Genomic DNA, 23,713 nt, shown 5'->3' on the forward strand with positions numbered 1-23,713 from the left:
ACAGTGGAGGCGTGTGTCTTTCTGTAGTTTATCCACACAAGGCCCATCAAGGGCATTGGTTTGTGTACGGACAGCCCCTAATCACAGTTTGCGCCGTCACGATAAAGCTTCCGTTCCTGACATCAAATACAAAGTGAGTGAACTACAAAGGCTTGTGTTTTTCCTTTGTGTCAGGTGCCAATGGAGCGGAGAGGAGAGAGAGCAGGAGAGGGAGAGGAGAGAGGAGAAGAGGGAGAGGAGAGAGGAGGAGAGGGAGAAAGATAATGGGATTTTGGGGAGTGGTGGAGTGTGGAGACGAAACTTGGAGGGAACAATGGTGTTGATCCGAACGGCACTGCAGGACAGTGAGAGACAGACAAAGCAAAACAATACAAAACACAGAAAACGAAAATGGAAATAGGATAAGGATGATTAATGGACAGAGAGAGAGAGAGAGAGAAAGAGAGAGAGAGAAAGAGAGAGAGAGAGAGAGAGAGAGAGAGAGAGAGAGAGAGACTTGCAGGCAGGCAGACAGACAGACAGACAGACAGACAGACAGACAGACAGACAGACAGACAGACAGACAGACAGACAGACAGACAGACAGACAGACAGACAGACAAATATGGCACATTGAGACAGACGGACATTCAAAAGAGTGCAGAGTGAACAAAAATAGAACAGTGATAAGAATGATGAATATAAGAGAGAGAGAGAGAGAGAGAGAGAGAGAGAGAGAGAGAGAGAGAGAGAGAGAGAGAGAGGGGAGAGACAGAAGCAGTAGAGAGACAATCCGGGTGGAAATGCCATTATGTTTTGACACTGACACACTGATAAGAGATTAACCATTTTAGCCTTGGCATTCCAATTTTGGGCATGTCATTATAGGCGAAAATATGTTTTTGTTGGCATAGGTATAGTGGACACTATTTAAACACCATTGTGGTAGTGCAATGACTCCGGGAAACATACAGGTAAACTGTAGGCTACAGGTTGACCTGCACTTATTACGAAATAGCCTATCTACATAACATCATTTAGAAAAGCTCAGGGACATTGACCCACAGAGAAGCCAATTCTCTCCCTGTTCAATAAAAAAACATTAGCAATCATCTACTTTATACCCAATCATACATATGCATTGTCTGTAGTGTGTGTGTGTCTGTCTGTCTGTCTGTCTGTCTGTCTGTCTGTCTGTCTGTCTGTCTGTCTGTCTGTCTGTCTGTCTGTCTGTCTGTCTGTCTGTCTGTCTGTCTGTCTGTCTGTCTGTCTGTCTGTCTGTCTGTGTGTGTGTGTGTGTGTGTGTGTGTGTGTGTGTGTGTGTGTGCGCGCGCGCGGGCACGGGCACGGGCGTGCGTGTGCGAGGGACTTTTACTAATTATTTTCCTTGCTCTGTCATTCAGGGTTAACAATAGTCCATTCTGGGTGGAACTAGACAGGAGGCAGACACACCCATTCCTCGTCTGTTCTGTCCACGGTGTGTGTGTGTGTGTGTGTGTGTGTGTGTGTGTGTGTGTATGTGTGTGTATGTGTGTATGTGTGTCAGCCACCATATTATCCACTGCTATCGTACTTTGTCTCTGTATTTGTGTTTGCTTTGTCTTTCTGCAACTGGACATCTGAGAGAGATGTTCTAATTTCCACCGTCATATTTCGTACAGACACACGTCAGGCTGTTACCTGATGTACAATGTGCAGTAGGCCTACAGTGAGAGGTCCGATGATCCTTTGATCACCAACGCTACAAGCTACACATCATGGAGTAGTACACTTTAAATCCGATTTATCAATTTGTACACAAAGGGTAGCCACTTAAACCCCACTGTATTAGTTGACCGAAGTCCCTATAGGGGTCTATACTTGGGCCCCCTCCCCTTTTCCCTCTACACCACATACTGTATGTTCGCCGAAAATAGCTCATCTACAAGCTCACAATTTGTTGCAATGTAAGGTACGTATCGTATTGTGAGCTTGTAGATCTGTTATTTTAGCCGAATGTTCACTGAATAGGGACTTATGGGTTCAAGTGGTTAAATTGACTCAGGATTTCACCGAGCACCCAGACGGTAAATACAAGAAACATTCCTGGCTTCTCCCTTTGAACGATCATGTATGATCCTGTCCAGAAGTGCTAGGTAAAGAAATCAGATCTGGGAAAGATTGAGAAGGGATTTTTCTCGTCATTTTCTCTCTTCTCGTTCAATTTCTTCTTGCTGACTTAAAATGCTTAACCACAAGAAACCTTGTGTCCCTATTCTGGGCATGTCATAATAGGTGACCATTCAGCGAAAATAGGTGAACATTCTGTGAAAATAACAATCTACCCGGTCACAACACATAGTGTTGCGACTTGTTGTGAGCTTATATATCGATTATTTTCAGCTTAGACATTTGGTGTATGGAAATATGTAGACCCCTGAGGACCCCGGTCAATGAAGAATATAGGGTTTATGTGGCTAAGCTTGCTGCCTCCTTTGTATTCCTTCATTACAGTCTTGTACACTTACAGAGTTAAATGAACACTGTGTATTTTACAGCATTCCTTCCCCTTAAGTGATCTGTCTTTCTCTCTTCATCTATTTCATGCTTTGCTGCACTATGATGAATATCAATCAAACCCTCATTCCCTCTGACTCGCCCTCTTCTTTTCTCCCCTCGCCTGCGAATAAAACCCCAAGGCTTAACTCACATACAATTTAATCAGATTAACCTCATCCACATTTGCTGAATTGCTTTATTATTTTGTCGGCAATCCAAGGGAATTATAAACCTTAACCTTGTGATGATGATCGTGGCTATAGAGATGATGATAATGATGATGATGATAGTAATGTACGATCGATGGGTATGGCCATGGATAAGAGTGTCCAGAAATCCTGAGGAAACCCATGATTGATGTTCTACTACTTCATCTAACTGAAGTATATAAAGTCTACCTGTATATGGCCATCAACATGAATCTAGATGCAATTTACAACTTTGATGTTAAACTGTAGAGATTAGTGTCTGTTATTTTTTGTACAATCTACTGGTTGCAGTGTCCAGTCCATAGGAGAGTCCTTTATGTCCAGTATGTACTTTGTCACTAGTCATGTGTTCATTGATTGTTGAATGTTAGATTATTATTTCACTTGGTGGCAAAGCAAATTCCTTGTACTGCATAAACCTCATATTTGGCAATAATAATTGGCTGGTGGTCATGATGCTGTTCTGAAATGACTTCTATCCGCTGCAGTACCTCTGCAGTGTGTGTGATCTCACAGAGCTCACCAAGCAGTTCAATAGTACCACCATGTGTCAAACACAGAAACATCAAGCAGGGAGAAAATCGGGACAATAACCTGTTCCTTGTCTTCCCTCTCCCCTGGCGTGGTACAGTGGTAGGAACACCCATGCAGCCCCACAGAGACTTTCAATGCACACCCCTGTGCACTCATTTGCACTTGCACTTCATCATTCATTGACATTAATCAGTACATTGGTTACACATATTACACACACCCTAAAGGACCGCGATGGAAACTAGAAAGGTGCAATTTTGGGAATTTGCAAGTGTGGTTGCACCGGCGCGAGTCGTGGGTTACGGCCGCTGGGACCTGAGTTATACGCTGGGAGGAATAGCGTCGGAGGCCATGCGATTCAAATTTGGTGCTGATCGGATCCTGCTTTCGTGATATTCTTTGAGACACACATCCGGGTTTTTGACCAATAAGCACCTTTGTTTGGCCCGATGTTGGAACAGCTGACGTTTTTTCGGGCCAAACAAAGGCATCACGTGACGTTGATCCCCTTCTCCTATTCGCCTTACTAGGACATGACTTATGTGTAGGCAGAAGAAAGGCGTTTTGACTTTAAGAAATAGGCCCCTCCAACTAATTTTGCACGGCAATTACGTTGTCACGCGACATCAGAGATCATGTGTAACTAAATTGGAGGGGATTGATCAAACGTTACATTGTGCGCATTTGCATCTATGGGTCAAAGTGGAAATTTTGGCGCTTCGTTGGACCCTCAACATGTGATTCAAATTTGAGATTGACTGGACGTTTTGTTCATGATTCTTGGCATGTCAGCTTTATTGCGTTTTTATCCTTTTGATAATGGTGATATTGGTATGTAGCCTATTGCATATTGCATTGTCAATAAAGATGTCAAAATCAAACTTGTTTTCTATTATAAACAAAAAAAGAGGGGGTATAGGGGCCGAGATGGTGCAGTGATTTTTTTAATCAAACAGGAGAGAAATACTTTTTACTAGCTGAATAGCTACAGTAAAACAACATAGGTTGGGGCTTAAGTCAAGGGCAGATATAACTTCTATGTGATTATGTGTGCGTGTGTGCGTGCACTGTGCGTGCGTGCGTGCGTGTGTGCGTGCGTGCGTGTGTGTGCGTGTAAGAGAGAGACAGGTAAACCTGTAGGACAGTAATGAGGCTATATCTGCCAGATGGAGTAGAGTGTGATGAAGACAGATCGAGCCATCTCTGATAGGAATAGAAACATACATCTGACACCAGCCTGTGTGTGTGTGTGTGTGTGTGTGTGTGTGTGTGTGTGTGTACGTGGGTTTGTGTGTACGTACGTGTGTGTGTACGTACGTGTCTGCATGCGTGTGCGCGCGCGTGTGTGTGTGTGTACATACGTTTGTGTGTGTGTGTACGTACGTGTGTGCGACTGTGCGTGCGTGTGCCGTGTGCCATGTGCCGTGTGCGTGTGCGTGCGTGCGTGCGTGCGTGTGTGTGTGTGTGTGTGTGTGTGTGTGTGTGTGTTTGTTTGTTTGTGTGTGTGTGCCTAACATTACATGAGTTGCTGGAGGAAAGTGAGAGAAATACAAAATGAGTGGGAGTATAGAGAAGGAGAGGGAAAGAGACAAATGACAATATGACTGCTGTGAATTTAGAATTCATATTGTAGTATTTAGTACTGACCACTAGGTAGCAGCACTGCCACATTCTGCAGACATGAAGCCCCAATCAGGTTCAACATGTGTTAGTTAGTATAATACCAAATTGAGTCCCCAAGCCTTTGGGGTTTTGTTTTTATCATTGCTCATTTGCACTTACATTACTGTAAATGTGTCCACTCTGCATTTACCCTGACTATTAGAAGCAGTACCTTAATGGTGCTATTAATACAGTACCATTCGTTCTACTGCTATGCCACCCAAAATGTGGAATGCCCTTCCAACAAACATAAAAAGTGTGACTCCTTACCCTCCTTCAAAAGCGCCATAAATGAGCATCTGTCTGCAATTTGTAAATGGTCCTAGAAAAGCCCTCTAAGCTTACCACATATTCGTTCATTGCTACAAGTGTTGATTATGTCGTGTTTATTATTGTATATTATTGTATGACTTTAAACGTCTTAATGAATTGAATACACAGGACCACAATGGGAACAAGGATTGTGTTATCCTTTTAACAATCATTGTAAACCGTACCTCTGTACAATCTGTTAATAAAGTATTCAACCAATCAAAAAAAGCGGGAGCAATTAGGGGTTACGTTTTTATTGCTTAGACATGGACTCTATGACACATAGTGGACCAGGAAGTGAACAAGGGATCTTCTGATTCCCGGATGGCCTCTTTACCCATTCAGCTATGACCGCCCACTAAGTGATGTTCATTTTTCTAAATGATCACTAAGCCAGAAAAGTAGTCTTGATCACTGAATACCAGCAGCCATCCTCTGTCTAAGAGGAATTGGGCTTGTAGCAAAAGATTGAGGGGAGACATTCTAACGCTCTCCAGGTCCACCTTGCTCACAGCGGTGCGGTGACCTTATCAAAAACATAGGCTATTACTCCTCTAGTCCGATATCTAACTCTCCAACCATTCAGTAAATACCAGTGCACTTCTCAGCATGAGCTCATTCATCTCTTGCGTTCCACCATCATGATTCTCCTCGCAAGGTTGCGTTATCGCCCCCTCCCAGCAGAATGGTTTGGGGAATGATTGGTGAATTGTCACATCGACCAGCTGCGGTCTTCTCACAGTACGAGAAAGTTAGTTTTAGGCTGTAGGCTATGCTGATAGGAGCCAAAGAAAGGTGCTACTGTAACGAAAAGGGAAATAAATATGGTGCATTGCAGTTTTACACTCAATACTGTAACGTGTGCGTTAATGTTTTAGTAAGAGCAGCGCTTGTGAATACACACATCTTCTGTCTATGAAACTGCTGGTCACCAAAATTGACTGCATGACTTCTATGCACAACCTGACAATCATTGATTGATTCACACAGGACCATGCACAAGATGCACAGAGACACACAGTGTAGACTATGTACACACATGAATGTCAGAGTGTAATGAATGAGAGACAGTGTTACTGTACTGCTTTACAGTGGTAAATGCATAACACACACACACACACACACACACACACACACACACACACACACACACACACACACACACACACACACACACACACACACACACACACACACACACACACACAGGGCTCTACACAACCATTTTAACATCACTGAGAACTACAGTTTGAGTTACGCTCACACATAAGTCCAGGGATCCCTAGGGGTCCTAGAAGGGGTATACCAGGGGGACCCCTGCAGAGAAATCATACCTAACAATTACATTTCTTCTTAGATTGGGGTCCCAGAGACAAGATCATATCAAATGAGGGTCCATGGCCTAATGCAGTTTTCAAATGGATTCTATCAAATGTTCCAAACGTTTCATTAGGCGATGGACCCCCATTTCAAATGACTGTCTTAGTGTGACCCTGATTGGAAAATGTGTTTTGGTTTAAAAAATAATAATAAATGGGTCAAAAATGTCATAATCGTAAGAGGGAAATAGATTCAGAATGGTCGTATTGAAACATGTTTGTTGTAATGTAATAAAGTGAATTTATATAGTGCATTTAAACTACTCTGGCTAGGAACCCGTCCACTGTCCGAGGCATATCAAATTGGGGGTCCTTTAAATGAAAAGAGAAGAAACAGAAGATCATGAACACAGCATGTTCATGTTTATATAGTAGTGTAGGCCTACACTATACGCCTACAGCATGTACAGTAGCTGCCTACGTTAGGCAACAGGTTCAAAACACCCACCCGCCACGGGGGCAGTGCAGTAACAAACATCGTGACAGTGTGGAGCTGTAAAACATGCATGCATGTTACTTAACTGTGCAACAGCATGCATATGCTTGTGTAATAAGAAAATACAAATTCAAACCTACCACCGTAGCATGTCTGATGTTTTATGTAGACGCCGAGGCGAAAGCTTAAGATCATTTTATCACAGTCCAACACGTCAGTAGGCCTAAATGTCATTTCAAAAGACAACAGGAACACATTGTTGTTAATTTTACATTCATGTCAAAGCTGATCATTCAATGTCCTTAACAGTCTGTTAATTGGAGAAACATGATTGCAGCTTATGTCTATACACTCTCTGTAGTTGCTCCATTACTGGAGCAGCTGCACTTTTCTTCTCAAGTATGAATCAAAGCGGTAGCCTAAGGCTGAACTTGAATAGCCCTCTATAAACTCTGATATCACACTCTAATATTCCCAATCCCACAAAGGCATGGGCCACACGTTTCATTGATGGCTCAGTGTATAGCCTATGCCCTGTCTGAAGAAGACATACCATGGGGATGGTGGGAGGGCAAGTGGTAGATAATACAAAATTGAGTGTATTCTACACATTGACCTTACTCCTTGAAAAGGTTATGAAGTTGTTAATGAAGATGACGATAACAATCAAATTAACATACAAAGAGATAGATAAAAGTAGAGGCAGTCTGTGACAGTGATTGTCAGACTGACAGTGATATGGAGTAAGGCCATCAGTTGCTTGGCGCAGGCACTCACAAGCCTCAATATGGAGGGAGTGCACATGCAAAGTTTTACACAGATCGTGCAGTTATACTGTAGGTAAAAACACGAATCAGCCTGTTATAGTGCGACCATGAGGGTGATTTGAACATTCCCAAGTGGCATTTCTTCCTCGGCCATTTTTAGCCAATCAGGATGGTATATGAAAAGACCAGTTTTGTTTAATGACTATAGAGATACTGTGTACCGATTTGCGTGATAAAATCTGTAGGAGTACTGTAAAAAAAAGTCTTTCGCAAAAAGCGGCCTCCTGGTGGCGCTATAACAGGCCCATGTGAATCATTTGGGGCAGAGGTTCTGAATTGGCATCCAGGGAGTGTGAGGGCACAGTTTCGGTGCGATCAAGCTAACGGTGCCAGAGATTAGCTGTACAGACAAAATTATGGACGGACTGACGGACGGACGGACGGACGGACGGACAGACGGACAGGGTGCAAAACCATACTCTCCGCCATGCCGAAAAGTTCCTGTTTATCGGTATCACAAAAAATATATTTTTCCTAAATTGTAAAGACAAAATACCATGACATTTCTTTTAACATTAATCTTTTAATATTAATGTCATATTATCATTAAAATCAGTGTTTTGCCAATTAGTTGGGTGCAATATCCTCAAGGCCCACCCATGGGCCCCGGGCTCACAGGTTGAGAATCACTGCTTTAGATTCTAGTTAATATTACCTTACTTTTCTCTAATATTTTTTGATCCCACCAGTCTGTTCAGCATCGTCTCTGTGATAAATGACATGACTAGACTTACAAGTAGGCAATGTGAGAGATTACTGGTTCCACCGCTGCCTTATTTTTTTCTACTGCATTGAGAGGCAGGCCATTTGAGAATTGATCTCAATCATATCTGATTAATTAGTGTAATACATTTTGACCTAAGGTGAACTACTCTACCCTTTGTGCATATAAATATGGGAACTGGCCAGAGCAGGTCAAGAAAATGAATAATGCAAAATGCATCACACCTGTCTGGTTTTGTTTTCTGTTTGTTCTGTAAACATTTTCCATTCATCTTACTTGACGTCCTGTAAGAGCAAAATAGCCACCATGTGAATTATAGTCAATTGTTCACAGGCTCAGTGAAGGTCAAGCCAAAGGCATAGTTTGCCAGATGGAACTGCTCTCAAGCCTGAGAGGAATTCAAAAGCCAATACATCTAATTGTAAATGGTGTAATATATATAAAGTTTGAGCGCAGACAAATTGGTTTATCAAGGACATGTCCCCTGTATCCATTTAATCCCCCTTACTTTGATTTACAGTCAGAAGGGGGTGGGGTGACGGTGGACACTCATGTAGTTAATGGACAAAAGTGCTCACTTGTGTGGGTGTGTTCGTTATCTTACCTTATCTGTTATCTTATTTTAGAAAGTGCACCCAACACACAGCTGCGATGGACACTGCTGAGTTACAGATACAGGCATTACAGGGCATTAGAAGTACAGAAGTACATTAGAAGATACAATCACAGGAAGAGTAACATCACAATAAAAACACTGTCAATTCTTAATAAAAAAGTATAAGCGTAGTATACGTAATGTATAACAAAGTAAGCATAGATAACCCATTAAAACCAGGAAAACAGCTGTGTCAGTTTAGCTTTTAGCATTGGCTATTCAAAAATAACAGATATACAAGCTCACAGCGTGTCATTTATGACATCAGCACAAACCACGGGTAATGTTATAGATGACAGCAGAGTGGGCGTTACAATAGTCGCACGCCACTGTGTTGCTGCTGAGTAACAGAAAGTCAATTACCGTTGCATGCATCGTTATACACGGTAAACAGATTGCCTGCACCTCTCTACCTGAACGCTTGCCTCTCATTGAAAATGAAATACTAGACGCGAAGGTCGATTCCCATGTGAAAAGTCCTTTACATTACAGAGCCGCGGTGTACAATTGAAACCAGGTCTAATAATGGCGTGGCTTCTGTCACATTGACTGTGGCCAGTCTATGACCTCAGTCAGCTATATCAATATTGTGTCATCATCACTACATTTGGGCAAGGTTTCAGCCTAATTCAACATCCACTGACTTCCATCAAGTTTTAAAAAGTTTAATATTTCAAAAGGTTTTTTTCAATATCTACCTGTTTTTATCCCTAAGTCCTTCTTTGACTCTCTGGACCGGCGGCGTACCCTGTCTTCCTTTTTATGGGAGGGTAAAACCCAAAGAATTAATAAGAAACACCTCCCAAAGCCAAAAGACCTTGGCGGCTTAGCAATGCCTATAACTTTCAATTTTACTATTGGGCTTCAAATTTTAGGGGGCTTATGTATTGGATGCCAGCCGGGTCTGGGAGAGCTCTGCCTGTATGGGTGCAGATGGAGTCAGAGTCTTGTAGGCCTGCTTCACTGCACTCACTGCTGTGCTGTTCTCTTCCTTTGAAGTTAAGTAAGTGTGGTGAGAAATGATAGTGACGCATTCGGTTAAAATCTGGAACCAATTCCGTTTAGCCTCTGCTCTTAAACAGTTTTACATCTCTGGCCCGATTCACCAAAATGTTGTTTCCTCTGTCCTTAACCCATTTAGAGCTGAGGCCGATTCTAAAAACGCCTTCTAAATACTGACCTAAGGTTTCTGAAGAAAAATAAAAATGTTGCTATATAGCAACAGCTAACAAAGGTGTTCCCGGATTGAAAGGTATAAGAATGAGTAGGTGTTCTAGATGGAGCATTTAATGTCTTGTGTTCCTTGGGCCTTACTTCATTTGAGAAACCTTTTACTGACAATATTTTTGCGTGTGTTTTTGTTGTTGCTTTTGTTATATGGTGTTTTGTGACTTTGTCTTATGTTTAAGTTATTTGTGTACTGTATGTACTGTCTGTACTGTCTGTGTGGTTGTATGTAATAAAAACAGCTTGAAAAATCTGAATAACATTTTTTTTCAAAAGAAAAGTACAGTATACAGTAAAGGAACTTTGAGCAACATTCTATGCATGAAAGGTGTTATATAATATAAAGTTTATTATTAATATGATTTCATAAAATATACATTATTAATAGAGAATGCTGCTACTGTACCTATTGAAGTGGTAGTGTGGTGACAAAGATATTGGAAGATGCTGGACTGAAGGTGAGGAAAACTGCCTCGCTGCAATATATTTGCATGGTTGGTGTGAATAAAACATACAGTAGATACTGTAAATCATGGGCACCTGCAACATGTGAAGGCCAGAAATCAAGCACTCTCGTTCTCTCACTGAATTTGACATGAATAGGCTACACATGGCAGGAATTAATTGGTATTTTAACCATATACATAGTTGACAGAGGACTATAGCGTCTCCTCACGTTTTTCCTCTACACCGAAAATACAAGCTCACAAGCTTGTAGATCTGCTATTTTCAGCAAAGGTTCACCTATAGTGAATAGTTGGGTACCTACAAAAGGGAAGACGTTCTGCGTGGTAAAATTTTAGGAAGATGTAGAAGGGCAAAGAGAGACGGAGACAGAAAGGTAGAAGAGAGAGAGACTTCAGTGCCAACAGCTTTTTTTTTAAATTGCTACCGAGCCCACACACCTCACTGATGTATCACTTTCTCTCTGCAATCAGTCCCCATTAATCAGCTAGAGATAGCACCCTGACACACACACACACACGCACACGCACACACACACACACACACACACACACACACACACACACACACACACACACACACACACACACACACACACACACACACACACACACAGTTTAATTATCACTTGTCTACTACTGTTTGTGTCTCTGTCACAGAATGTCAGAACAATGGAGTTGAGAATACTATTTATTTGTCAGAAGAGAAGATAAATGTAAGTGTAAAAGTTTAAACAATGAAAATGCGGCAAGCATATAAAATGTATACTAGGATAATAATAATTGTCTTTAGTGAACTATATGTATTTCCGTTGAGGAAAAACGGTACTGATGGAAAAGCAGGTCAACATACTGAACTGAACTTAACTGAATTGGGCTAATCAATGAACGAAGCCATCTGAATCTCTCTTTTATTTGTCTACCCATGAATGGTCGGAATTGCATTGGATGACTGAAACAAGCAGTGCACATATATACACATACAAACATGCATGCTCATGCAGGCATGGCCGCACGCACGCACACATCATGGACTAATGAGCAACAGTGTTTTCTTTGTTTTTCGTTGTGTATACGGACATATGGATGCTAATTTCATTCTCTCTCTCTGCTTCTGTCTCAGATATCTGTGTTGTAGACAGACAGGTCAAGGGTCATGGTCACATACAGTTCCCATAGAAACTGATTGACAGGTCTTTTGACTGACCCCCGCTGACCTCTGCTTTCCTGGATCATCAAAAGGACATCCTCGTCATCAATGATGCGGATCAGGTCGCCCTCAGAGTCACGATAGTTCAAGGCTATGTCATCCACCTTGAAAACATATCTGTGGGGATGAGGGGTGAGTGACAGAGACAGAAAGAGAAATTAAACGAGAGAGGAAAAGTGAATTGTCAAGAATCAATACCAGATGTCATTAAGCTGCTAGTCTCGTGTACCCAGACGATCAGAGATCTCCGCCTACTACTGATGAAATCTCATTTAAATTAATGGGCTTGGATGCCGGAGAAAACCAGCGCTAACAAACCTATGTCTATACTGCTTAGAACAACAATCTGGATACTATCCCATATGAAGGAACGCCCTAAAGTCTTTGCATTTGGTTTTGTGAAGCTGTTATTTTTTTATTTTCTGTATTTTAGTTTTGTAATTTAAAATGGCTTAGCTTGGCACTGAACAGATAAAATGTACTGTAAAGTATATGGTAGCTGCCAATGACCTGATATAAACTAATCTTGGAATAATTACCTGTTTTAGAACAGCATCATAAAGTCCCACAGGGGTTTTGTACTACCAAATATTTTAAAATCTAAGGGCTTAGGTATCCAAATAAGACTGATTCCAGCTGGGATATAGTTATCTAATATTCTGCATTTTGTGTCCTAGAGGTGTCTTTATGATGCAAAGTTTATCAATACTCATAAACGTAAAAATAATAAATGTACAGTTATATTGAGACAGCGAGATAAGAGACAGAACGACAGGGAGAAAAAAAGGAAGAGGGAGACACTTTCAGTGAAGGAGATAAAACATGTGCATGCTTGAGTGTATTTCAAAGGAGTGACAAGAGTCACAGTAGAACTAATTTGAGGAGGGCAAGTGAGGAGAGCAACTTTACGACCTGCGATGTCTATATTTGCGGCCCTCAGGGCAGGGCTGGTGAATTAACGGAGGCATCTTCATCCATCTTGTTCCTTCTGGAATTGGACTGTACAGTAGCTTCTGTTCACTCTGATTGGCTCATTAGACACACCTGCTACACACACTGCCCCAGTTGATCTATCAAGCACTGCACACCTGTTGCCAGTCACTTGCTGTGCACTTAAGGTCACATATACTCGTTGGAAGGGGAGCAGCAAATGCATGCAGAGATGTCGAAATCGCCAATTACCTATGCTGCCAATTTGCTCATGTGAAGTTTGTTTGACTTATGTTGGAGTGGTTGGCTCGCTGAAAGAAAACTACAAGTGAAAAGCCTGCCAAGTGGGGTCAGCCATGCACTATTTTCCTATTGGTTGACGTCCGGTCAAAATGGCACTCTGCGCGTTGAACGTGACGCATCAACAGCATCAACGCTCCCATTTGCTCCAATAGAATGAAAGTGGAAGGGACACTTGACAGGCAGTCAATCTGTGGTTGTTCATCAAGGAAGCACATGAGGTGGGGACTCAGATTGGTCCCTCTCGTAAAGCCCGCATCTAGACACTCTTGATTTGTACACCAAACTTGAAATGAATGTCTGAGGTCAGGGGAATATAGAATTCATCTCAATTTAATGTCTGGATCATGATGGCCTCACCTTTATCAACAGGGAGTATGACAATGTCATTATTCATCAACTCTGCTAGAGCTTGTCCAAGAAGTTGGAGGTCAATTTGTGGGCACACAAGCCATAACATCTCTTTCCACTCACCGACAAAAGGTTTCCACACATGGATTATTTGCCTGTGGTACTTTTGGGTTTGAAAACTTCAGTGGAGACAGGTTTGTGACTGACTGTGATAAGACACAGAGTCCCTGACAATATCTTTCGTATAGAAAGCCTTCAATCTTCTTATGCGTTTTCCCTCTCCTCCACTTGTATTCCAAAGCATCCCAACCCTGTGGTGTCTTGTTTCGTTCCATTTCCTGTATATGTTTCAATCTTATTGTCATAGTCTTCCACAATGCAGCTCAGCTTTTCTGTCATTTCCATCTCAGCACTTGTTTTAGCCAGCTTCTTATTCTCATTCTCAATCACCAACAACATTAAGTCCAGAGAGTATTTATTTAATATTGCACAAGAGTAGGTTCCTTGTTTATCCATAGAATCTGTGGAATTCTGCAGTTAATCCCATGCTGGATTTAAGTCGGTCTGAATCAGCCTGATTTAAGAACATTTCAGGGACAAACATGTTTATTTCAGTCATTACTTGACCGTACTTGGATTTGAGAGGATGAAAGCCCTAATCCTATGATGTGCCATTTTTTTCATCCATATCTTTGAAGTATTGATTTAGAAAGAGAGGTTTCACCCTATCAAAGGGAATTGTGAATGTGAATTTTGCAAGGCAAAGGGAATTGGAATATCGCCATAAGCCTGATTTATATACTTAGTTGCAATAGCAGATCTACACAGCAGCACACAACCAAGTATACATCAGGCAGTAGACTAAGCTTAGTATTTAACAAATGTTTGAGTCTTCTTAGTAACAAACAGCTTCAAGAAGACAAGTAGAAAAGCGGTAGAGAGAACACTCCACCCCCCACCCAACCCATCCCCCCTTACTGTACCTCATACGTGTCAGAAGGTCCTCGTATAAAGGCTGGATGGTCATGTCCTCTTCCACGCACACATCTCTACCGGGAGAATAATACAATGTTACTGTACCTTCATCGGTTCACATGAAAGACTGCAACAGATAGAACACGATTACGCAACACAATCCATTGAAAGGTTTTACAAGGAGCTGTCAGGTGGGACAGACTACGACGGTTTGAAATGAACTCATGCTACCTGTGCAGTCATCTCATACAGGAATAATAGAGCGCTGGGACATTTATGCTGACAGGTGATTAATAAAGTGTCAGCTGGCATTTAATGACTCCTAGATATTAAATAATCAACTCTCTCTCACACATACGCACGCACGCACGCACGCACGCACACACGCGGACACACGCGGACACACACACACACACACACACACACACACACACACACACACACACACACACACACACACACACAAACACACGCTCCCACCTGGTATCAACTCCAGAAGGTGTCAGCAGAAAGCAGCGCAGACAACTGTAGCCACTGGATACAGACGGAGATTCTCCCCTGTCGCTCTCTGAGATGGGGAGGGGCTTAATGATGTTTACAAAGGATCCTGGGAAAATCCCTGTCTGCTTGTTCAGCGTGCCCTATAGGGGAGGTAGTACAGAATCAGAATAGAACAGTGGAGTATGGGAAGGAAACATTAAAGACATATTATTGGAAGTTGGAGGAGAGAGAGAAGGACCACCACAAAGGTGTTGTTGAAAACAAGATAAGAGAAAGTCCAGAGGAAAGAGGCAAGGGTACAACGATATGGATATGGAGGGATGACAGGAGCCCAAGAGACAAAGAAGAGAGATGGAGGGAGCAAAGAAGAGAAAGAATGAATCTAAAGAGAGAACGTGTGGAGTTAATACTGTTATTAACATTAATACTCATTTAACAAGCAGTCAACATATAGATACTGTAAGATAGTTTGGTAACACGAGAGAGAACGTATGGAGTTAATACTGTTATTAACATTAATACTCATTTAACAAGCAGTCAACATATAGATAAGATAGTTTGGTAACACGTTCCATAAAGGCCATGTCTATAATGCATTATAAACATACCTATACTGCATTGGAATCTGCTTATCACAGGTATACATGTGCCTGTGCGTCTGTGCTTGCCTGCACGCACACATGCATACAGTACACACGAGTGTGCATGTGCACGAGCACGCACGCGGACGTACGCGCGCGCACGCACACACACACACACACACACACACACACACACACACACACACACACACACACACACACACACACACACACACACACACACACACACACACACACACACACACACACACACACACACTTATATGTTCTACAGTAAATATCTAGAATCATAATTTAGAATCATTTTCTCTCAAAGGAGAAATTACTTTGAGATCGGTCTTTGACCAGGCAGCTTTAGATTAGATTATAATCATGAATCTCTCCCAATTATTATTATCACACCTGATAACAGAATCACATTTTTAACTGTCTATATGACATCAAATGCTGGATGACAAGGAGATGACAAGGAACTCTCTTCAACTAAATGAGAACAAAACTGAGGTAATTATTTTTGGCCCTCCTATAACTCCATCACTAGCCTACGTATTGTAAGCAATTAATCCCCCCCCCCTTTTCATAATTGTACTTTCTGCCCCTCAGGTCACTTAGGTTATATTCTGAACAGCTCCAACATGAGCTCCAGGCCACCGCTGGATGGCAGTAACACCAAAAGGTGTGGCGTTGCCAGACAAGTAGGATGAAGTCAAATGAATGAATAGGATTGGTACTGCCAGATGATGAGGAAATGCATTTTGTTGCGCTTTCAAATTAATCTTGCCACTCATCTCGCCTACCTTCAATCAGTGAACTGAAATCTTGGCACAGGTGGCCAAAATGAAGAAATCACATTGTTATGCATGATTATGCATGAATATGGACAGATTTCTTTATTGTGAACATGTATTTCCATGCTCCACTGATAAATAGACTGTAAAATGAATGGAGCAGGCAGCAGAAAAGCACTCGAAAAGTATTACATCCGGCACAATCACAGCTGTGCTCATATATTATCCTGTGATCCTGTTAGGAGACATGAGTGGAGATTATTCATGAAACCAAACCTTTAGCTGCTTCAGCCTGACGTTGGGAGCCAAAACTGTCAGGATAGAGTGTTTCTGATTTACAAACATAGTTTCCTGGCACACTTGTGCGCCACGGCCCCCCATTTGATCATTTAGCTATGTCCAAGGCAAGTCATGAAAGCACACTTACTGAACAGTAGTCAGATGGAATAACAACACTATTTCTGAAATGTGTTTTGTTTGCCAATGAAGCTTTCAATATTAAAAGATTATTCCAATAAATTGTGTTACAAGATGTCATCAGATTCTTCTATATGAGCATTTACTTGCACCTGTCAAAATACTAGAGCTGTGTGGGTGGGAATGTTGGCTGACTCTGTGTCATGCGTGCATTTGGTCCATGGCACACAGGCGAGGACAATGAACAGTGCATCTAAAAGCGCCACACTCAACAAGAGAATTTCACTGGCTGTCAGTGACTCTGAGACTTTAAATAGTACAGCAGTATTGAGTTCCCTGCACAAAAGTCTTATCACTGTATGTTTATGACTCGGTAAGTCGATCCGTTTGAAACGGCTGAGTTTGCTGATCCCTCTCTGGACAGACATTCAGACATGCTCCAACTGGTGGACAATGCAACGGCGTCCTTTGGTCGGTTTTCTTTTTACTGTATCACTTCACTTCCCCTGTCCCTCTCTGTTTCTATTTCACTTATTCATGTGTAACTCTGTTTCTTTTATCCCTCTTTCTTCTCTTCTCTCCACCTATCTGTCCATCTATTTCTTCCTTTGGCTCTCTCCTTCCCTTTTAATTATAGCTGCTGTCGGGCAGAATCCTTGTATCTCCATATTTCAACTTTAATGTTTATTTTTTGTATTACCTGCTGTACAAGAGTGTCGCGCAAAAGTAGGGGAAACAGCCGATCTACAAGCTCAAGCGACACCTTGTGAGCTTGTAGTTTGAAATTGTGAGCTTACTTTTGAATTTTTTTTAAGTGAAAATGAAATTGGTTATCTCTGTGTGTGGGATTTATAAATATGTTACCAATGAAAAGTATTAAGAAGAGCTTCCGACTGAATTACAAGTACATTGGAGCCATTGGTTCCTTTTTCCATTTCCTGAAAAGTAACGGTTTAGGACATACAGGGTTTCTACATGACAGCGATGATATAATGCTGTGCTGGCATGACTTTGCACATTCACATTGTCGCTATGCATCAAAACAGTGTAAAAACAAAGCAACACAACACATAACATGGCATAGTACATCACTTTTTACTTATCTTGGCATCTGGTTTGAAAAAATAAAAATAATATCTAGATGTTGTCAGCAAACAAAAAAATATTTTACAGAAACAGAACCAGCTTTTCTATGCTTAGTAGGAAAATGATTGTTGAAGCAGTTTTACTATCATTGTTGGAATAAGAAGATTTATTTGGAATTTATTTACTGTAAATGCAGCTCTTAAACCCCCTAGACAACATCTACCATTCTTCCCTCAGGATTATTGCTAGTGATATCTATAGTACACACCAATGCATCCTGTACAGTATGATAAGTTGGCTTGGTCTTCTCAGGCAGTGAGGCATAATAAATATTGTATCTGTATATCTATAGGGCCATTATCGGAAAGCTACAACCTTATATCGCAATGATGCAGGATCTAACTGGTCTTATGCTTTAGGTCCCCCATGCACCAATTTGTAAAGCCAGCCTTTTATTTGTGTGCCGAAACGTCTGGAATGATTTTCAACACACAATGAATGTATGATTTAAAACAAAACTCCCTGCCTCAATAATGTATGCAACAATTGTAACTGTTTTAAAAAAAAAAAATCTGTTTAGTTTGATTAAATTATTTTGTATACGTTTTACTGCTCCCCAATGTACAGTAATCACAACATCATTTATAATGAGGGCCTACACTCAATGTATTCCTGAGAATTAAATAAAGGTTGAATGAATGAATAAATGAATGAATGAATGAATGAATGTGTAAGATATAGACAGCAATAAGGAGCAATCCGATAGCCGAATGTTAGGGTGCATACCACATGGGCTCTAATGCCTGACAGGGATTAGAGGCCGATTCCCAGCTGGCCAGGCAATTTGCTGTAATGTCACTCTCTAATCTCTTTCCGTGTTTCTTGTCTCTCTACACCATAATATACATATATTCTCCTATAATTCCCGAAAATCTGTCACCAAAACCTGACACAGAAACCTGTCACCAAAACCTGTTCTGCCAGGTTCTCCTCAGTGGCTGGAGCAATTGATCTTAATTTGCACACGGGCATTGACCATTAGCATGTGCACGGAACAGTGCTGCCCGCTTTTCAATTTCCCCAAATGTAAGCTGTTTATTAGCTGTTTCATGTAAAAGAATTCGGGCAATGGGAGCTACCATCGGCATGCTTACAGCCGTTGCCATGGTTACAGCCCCCCAAGCTATGGGAGGAAGGGGTCCTCCTAGGGGCCAAAAAGGTTTGGGACTATTGCTGTACAGCACAGCACATAACCTAAAATCTGTTACTAATACTAATCCATACCCCTGGTATGGATTAGTATATCGTCGCTGTCCAGGATCAACCAGCTAACTTAATTTTCAGCTTTTTTAATTCATTTTATAAATAAACGCTATTGAACACACTTTACGTCTTTGTAAAAAGAAAATGTTTTAAACCATTAGCCCCCCAAAAAAATGTTTTGGAAAAAAAACAGTATGACGTCACAACGATACATATCTTCCCGTTTTCATATCGCGATATATCGCGGGACGATATATGGGCACACTCCTACTGTACAGTATACAGATAGAGATATGTCACTTGTAATACTGTACCAGTATACGGATTACTGTATGTATGAGCTGTGGACCAGCTCAGTGGCCTTGTGTCCACCTTGAGATTGGGAGGTCGGGATCCAATTCCCCGACCAAGTCATACCAAAGACTATATAAATGGCAATGTCACTCTGCTCGGCACTCAGCATCAAGGGTTGGAATGGGGGTAAGTCCCTGCGTCATGTCCTGGGGTTATGTACTGTACTTGTACATCAAGCTGCCTCATGCTACAGAAATAGGAGATACTGTAGGCTCCTGACCTAAAGTATGGGTTACATCGCTCGCTCAGGGACCATTGGTTCCCCAAGGCTACTTACTATACAGATATAGACTATAAAAAGTGCTCAGAGCACAGGTCTTCGCCAGGTCAGGTAGGTTATTGTGGCCTCCTGGTGACGCTATAATAGGCCAATGTGAAAAGGGTGCCATTTCTTCCTCTGCCTTTCACGGCAGTCGGAAGCTGCGTTCATGATTTGAGGCATTTGGTAAAAAAAAAGTTTTGCAAAAATCGGCCTGCTGGTGGCAGGTCGATAGGCCAATGTGAAAAGGATGGCATTTCTTCCTCGGCCTAGTGGGAATGTGCGTGAAAGGTTTCACGGCAATCGCACGCTGCGTTTATGATTCGAGGCATTTTGTTCAAAATGAGCCACTTGTGCAAACTTTATATGGCAATCTTGCCAATCAGGATGGAATATGAAAAATCGGACAGATCCGTCTTGATCACATCATGTGTACCGATTTGTGTGATGTTTGGACAAAATCTGAAGGAGTCATATAAACAAGTAAGACGCGCGAACGCTGGAAGCGAACGCAGCTCGAAAATATTGTGTATTTATTTACGGACTCTGTGTGTGTGTGTGTGTTTGTGTTTTGACTGTAGCTGCACTCTGGCGCCCTCTGTCGGCCGCACCCAGGCAGTGCACTGCACACAGACACACAGAGACACAAGCCGAGCAGACTTTCATAGTAAGCTCCACTTGGGCGGAGGCGCGCCTTCGGCGCGCCTCCTTCCGCGTTCGCAAAAAATGTGTTTTACAAAAGTTGGCCTCCTGGTGGCACTATAAAAGGCAGATCTGAAAAATGCAGGACAGAGGTTTTTCCTTGGCCTCTAGGGAGTGTGCGTGCAAAGTTTCACGCAGATCGGTCCAGTTATGGGTAAAAACGTGAATCGGCCTGTTATAGCGCCACCATGAGGTTGATTTGAACATTTTCAAGTGGCATTTCTTCCTCGGCCTAGTGGAAATGTGCGTGCAAAATTTCACGGAAATTGCACACTGCGTTCATGATTTGAGGCATTTTGTTCAAAACGGACCAATCCTGCAAACTTTGGAAGCCAATGTTAGCCAATCAGGATGGAATATGAAAATCGTCTTGATTACATGACTATAGAGATACTGAGTAACTTGTAATACTGTACAGTAAACAGATAGAGATAAGTAACTTGTAATACTGTACAGTATAAAGATAACCCAATCGGTCCGCTCAACAATCTATCTCTCACTCTCTCTCTCCCACTCATCTCCCACCCATCTCATCACCACAAGAGTTCCCACACACAGAAATGTGTGGGAATAATGTGTTCATGAAATAAATAAATATGTGTGAAAATAAATATCAATACGGCATGTGGTGGCCAGTATTTCCCAGGAGCCATTTCCAAATATAGTTTATATCTTATTTGAATGTTTGACATCTGATTTTGGCATCTACAACCCTCACGTATATAAGTATCTTGTGCATGCAATAAAGACATTTTTATATTCCTACAGGCAGCCTTCCAGAGGAGTTATTCCCAACCTTTTTCATCACTGGGACACCAATCTACACTGTAAAATCCTTACTACTGTATACAATTTGAACACTGGGAGTGTTCAAATTCAAATGGAACTAAATGGAACTGAACCTTTTGGTTCCATTTGTACATTGCAAACATGTTTCCTAACCACCAATCAGCTGGGGATGCCCTGGAATCCCCTTAAGGACCCCCGGACCCAAAGATGAGAACCTCATCAGACCCGTTGAAAGACCATGAATTAAAAACACATTTTCATTTGTTTGGAGGAATAGAACAGACAATCACTCTTGTGATTGATATATGAATTCCATAAATTCCTTTGCTTTCCACAACTAATGTACAGTATATGAACTTCACCACCTTCACCCCATTCTCTCTCTCCCTCTGACTCCCAAACTTTCTTTTCATTTCTCAGTCTTGCCTCATCTATCAATCTTTCCTTCTTTCTCTCTTATCTCACTATACTCTCTGCATCTTTCTCTTTCCCTTCCATCCTCCTCTTCCTACACGGTCCCTCTGTCTCTCCGTCAATCTCTCCATCTCTCTATCCTCCTGTGCTGGCCCCACCCACACTCACTCCTACCTTTTTCTGCCCCTCTCTCTCATTTTCTGCATTCTCTCTCTCTCTCTCTCTCTCTCTCCCTCTCCTTCCCTGCTCTTCTCTGTCTCCCTCACTCTCTCCCTGTCCTCTTTTTCTCTCTCCCCCTCCCTCTCTCTCGTCCTCAATCTCTCTATTACCTTCCCTCCCTCCCTCCCTCCCTCCCTCCCTCCCACTCTCTCTAGCTTGCTCGCTCTCTCCCTTCCTCTCTCCATCTCCCTCTCTCTCTCTCTCTCTCTCTCTCTCTCTCTCTCTCTCTCTCTCTCTCTCTCTCTCTCTCTCTCTCTCTCTCTCTCTCTCTCTCTCTCTCTCTCTCTCTCTCTCTCTCTCTCTCTCTCTCTCTCTCTCTCTCTCTCTCTCTCTCTCTCTCTCTCTCCCTCCCTCCCTCTCTCCCTCTCTCTCTCTCTCTCTCTCTCCCTCCCTCTCCCTCTCCTACTGTACCTCCAGCCAGTCGGCGTTCACTCTGCTCAGCAGGAAGACCAGCTCTCCCTTCTTAAGGCTCAGCTCCAGCTTGTCGTTGCCGCGAAAGTCAAACATCACCTGGGACACAGACACACACACACACACACACACATACACACACACACATACACAGACGCACACACCCACACACACACACACACACACACACACATATACACACACACAGTACATACACAGGGGAAAGAAGCAGACGCATATCAACAGCAAGACACGGGACCCGACCAGAGGAGAGAGGGAGAGACAGAGACAAGACAGAGTCAGAAGAGACCGTGCGAGTGAACAGGTAAGATGCATGAGAGTTTTTTTTCCTGGTGGATGCTGAGGTAGGAAGAGAGGAGAGGAAGAGGGAAGAGAAACCTTAAGCCTAATTTATAGCCTACTTCAGTCAGTTGTTTCCTGGGAGTGACACCATCGTGCAACTAAGTATACAATAGGATTTAGAGAGGAGGAATTGTTCCGGCTGCCTGGAGAGGTGAGGTGTGTGAGGAGAAGAGGGGTTGATGGGGTGAAGTTTGGAGCAGTCAGTAGAAAATCTGTAAGACACGGAGTGCTCCCACATAAAGGTGTGGGCGTATATGATGTACAGGTAAATGATGTAAGTTTGCATGTGTGTCCTGATGCGTGCGTGTGTACTGTGTGGACATCAACGTGACTGCCTCAAAGCAAAGTAAAAGGACACACAACTCTAACCTCTTCCTATGAAGTGAATGACCAGCGACTGTGTGTGTATGCGTCAACATTCACACAGCTTTACAAAGCTTTATAAATTATAAAGCAGTTTCATAAGGTTTGTGTTAGGGTTACGGTTAAGGGCTATGGATATGGTTAACGTTAGATCGGTTATGGTTAAGGTTGAGGTAAGGGGGAATGAATGTCAAATAAATATCTCCAAATGTTTGCAAAAATAACAAATGTTAGGAGGTGGGGGGCAAAACCCCATTGATGATAAGCTAAGATAGTGACTTTCATCAGCATGCGATTGTGGAGTTAACATATAAAGAGAATGATTTGAGTGGCTCTAAACCTTGTTCTGTGGTAGTCATGTTCCATTACTGACAGTGTACTGAAAACTCCTCACACACAAAAGTGATGAATTAGTCTGCATGAAAGTAAAGGTGTGGCACACTCTCTCTCTCTCTCTCTTTCACACACAC

At 42.2% G+C, this 23,713-nt stretch overlaps 2 protein-coding genes across 2 annotated transcripts in view; one reads left to right on the forward strand and one right to left on the reverse strand.

The window, feature by feature from the left end:
* Positions 1–11,583: 11,583 nt before the first annotated feature.
* Positions 11,584–23,713, reverse strand: part of ncf4 (neutrophil cytosolic factor 4) — a 31,051-nt gene continuing 18,921 nt past the window's right edge. Inside the window, exons 7-10 of the mRNA XM_084083466.1 lie at positions 22,518–22,616; positions 15,193–15,353; positions 14,721–14,786; positions 11,584–12,273 (exon numbers count right to left, since the gene is read on the reverse strand). Of these exons, the coding sequence (XP_083939592.1) occupies positions 12,066–12,273; positions 14,721–14,786; positions 15,193–15,353; positions 22,518–22,616 (534 nt within the window). The 3' untranslated portion in view covers positions 11,584–12,065. The remainder of the gene's footprint in view (positions 12,274–14,720; positions 14,787–15,192; positions 15,354–22,517; positions 22,617–23,713) is intronic.
* Positions 22,634–23,713, forward strand: part of pvalb7 (parvalbumin 7) — a 35,741-nt gene continuing 34,661 nt past the window's right edge. The window contains exon 1 of the mRNA XM_084083479.1: positions 22,634–22,842. The gene's annotated coding sequence lies outside the window, so the exon portion shown is untranslated. The remainder of the gene's footprint in view (positions 22,843–23,713) is intronic.

Source organism: Gymnoscopelus microlampas, assembly GCF_963454915.1.
Source record: "Gymnoscopelus microlampas genome assembly, chromosome: 2".
NCBI classification, from domain to species: Eukaryota; Metazoa; Chordata; class Actinopteri; order Myctophiformes; family Myctophidae; genus Gymnoscopelus; species Gymnoscopelus microlampas.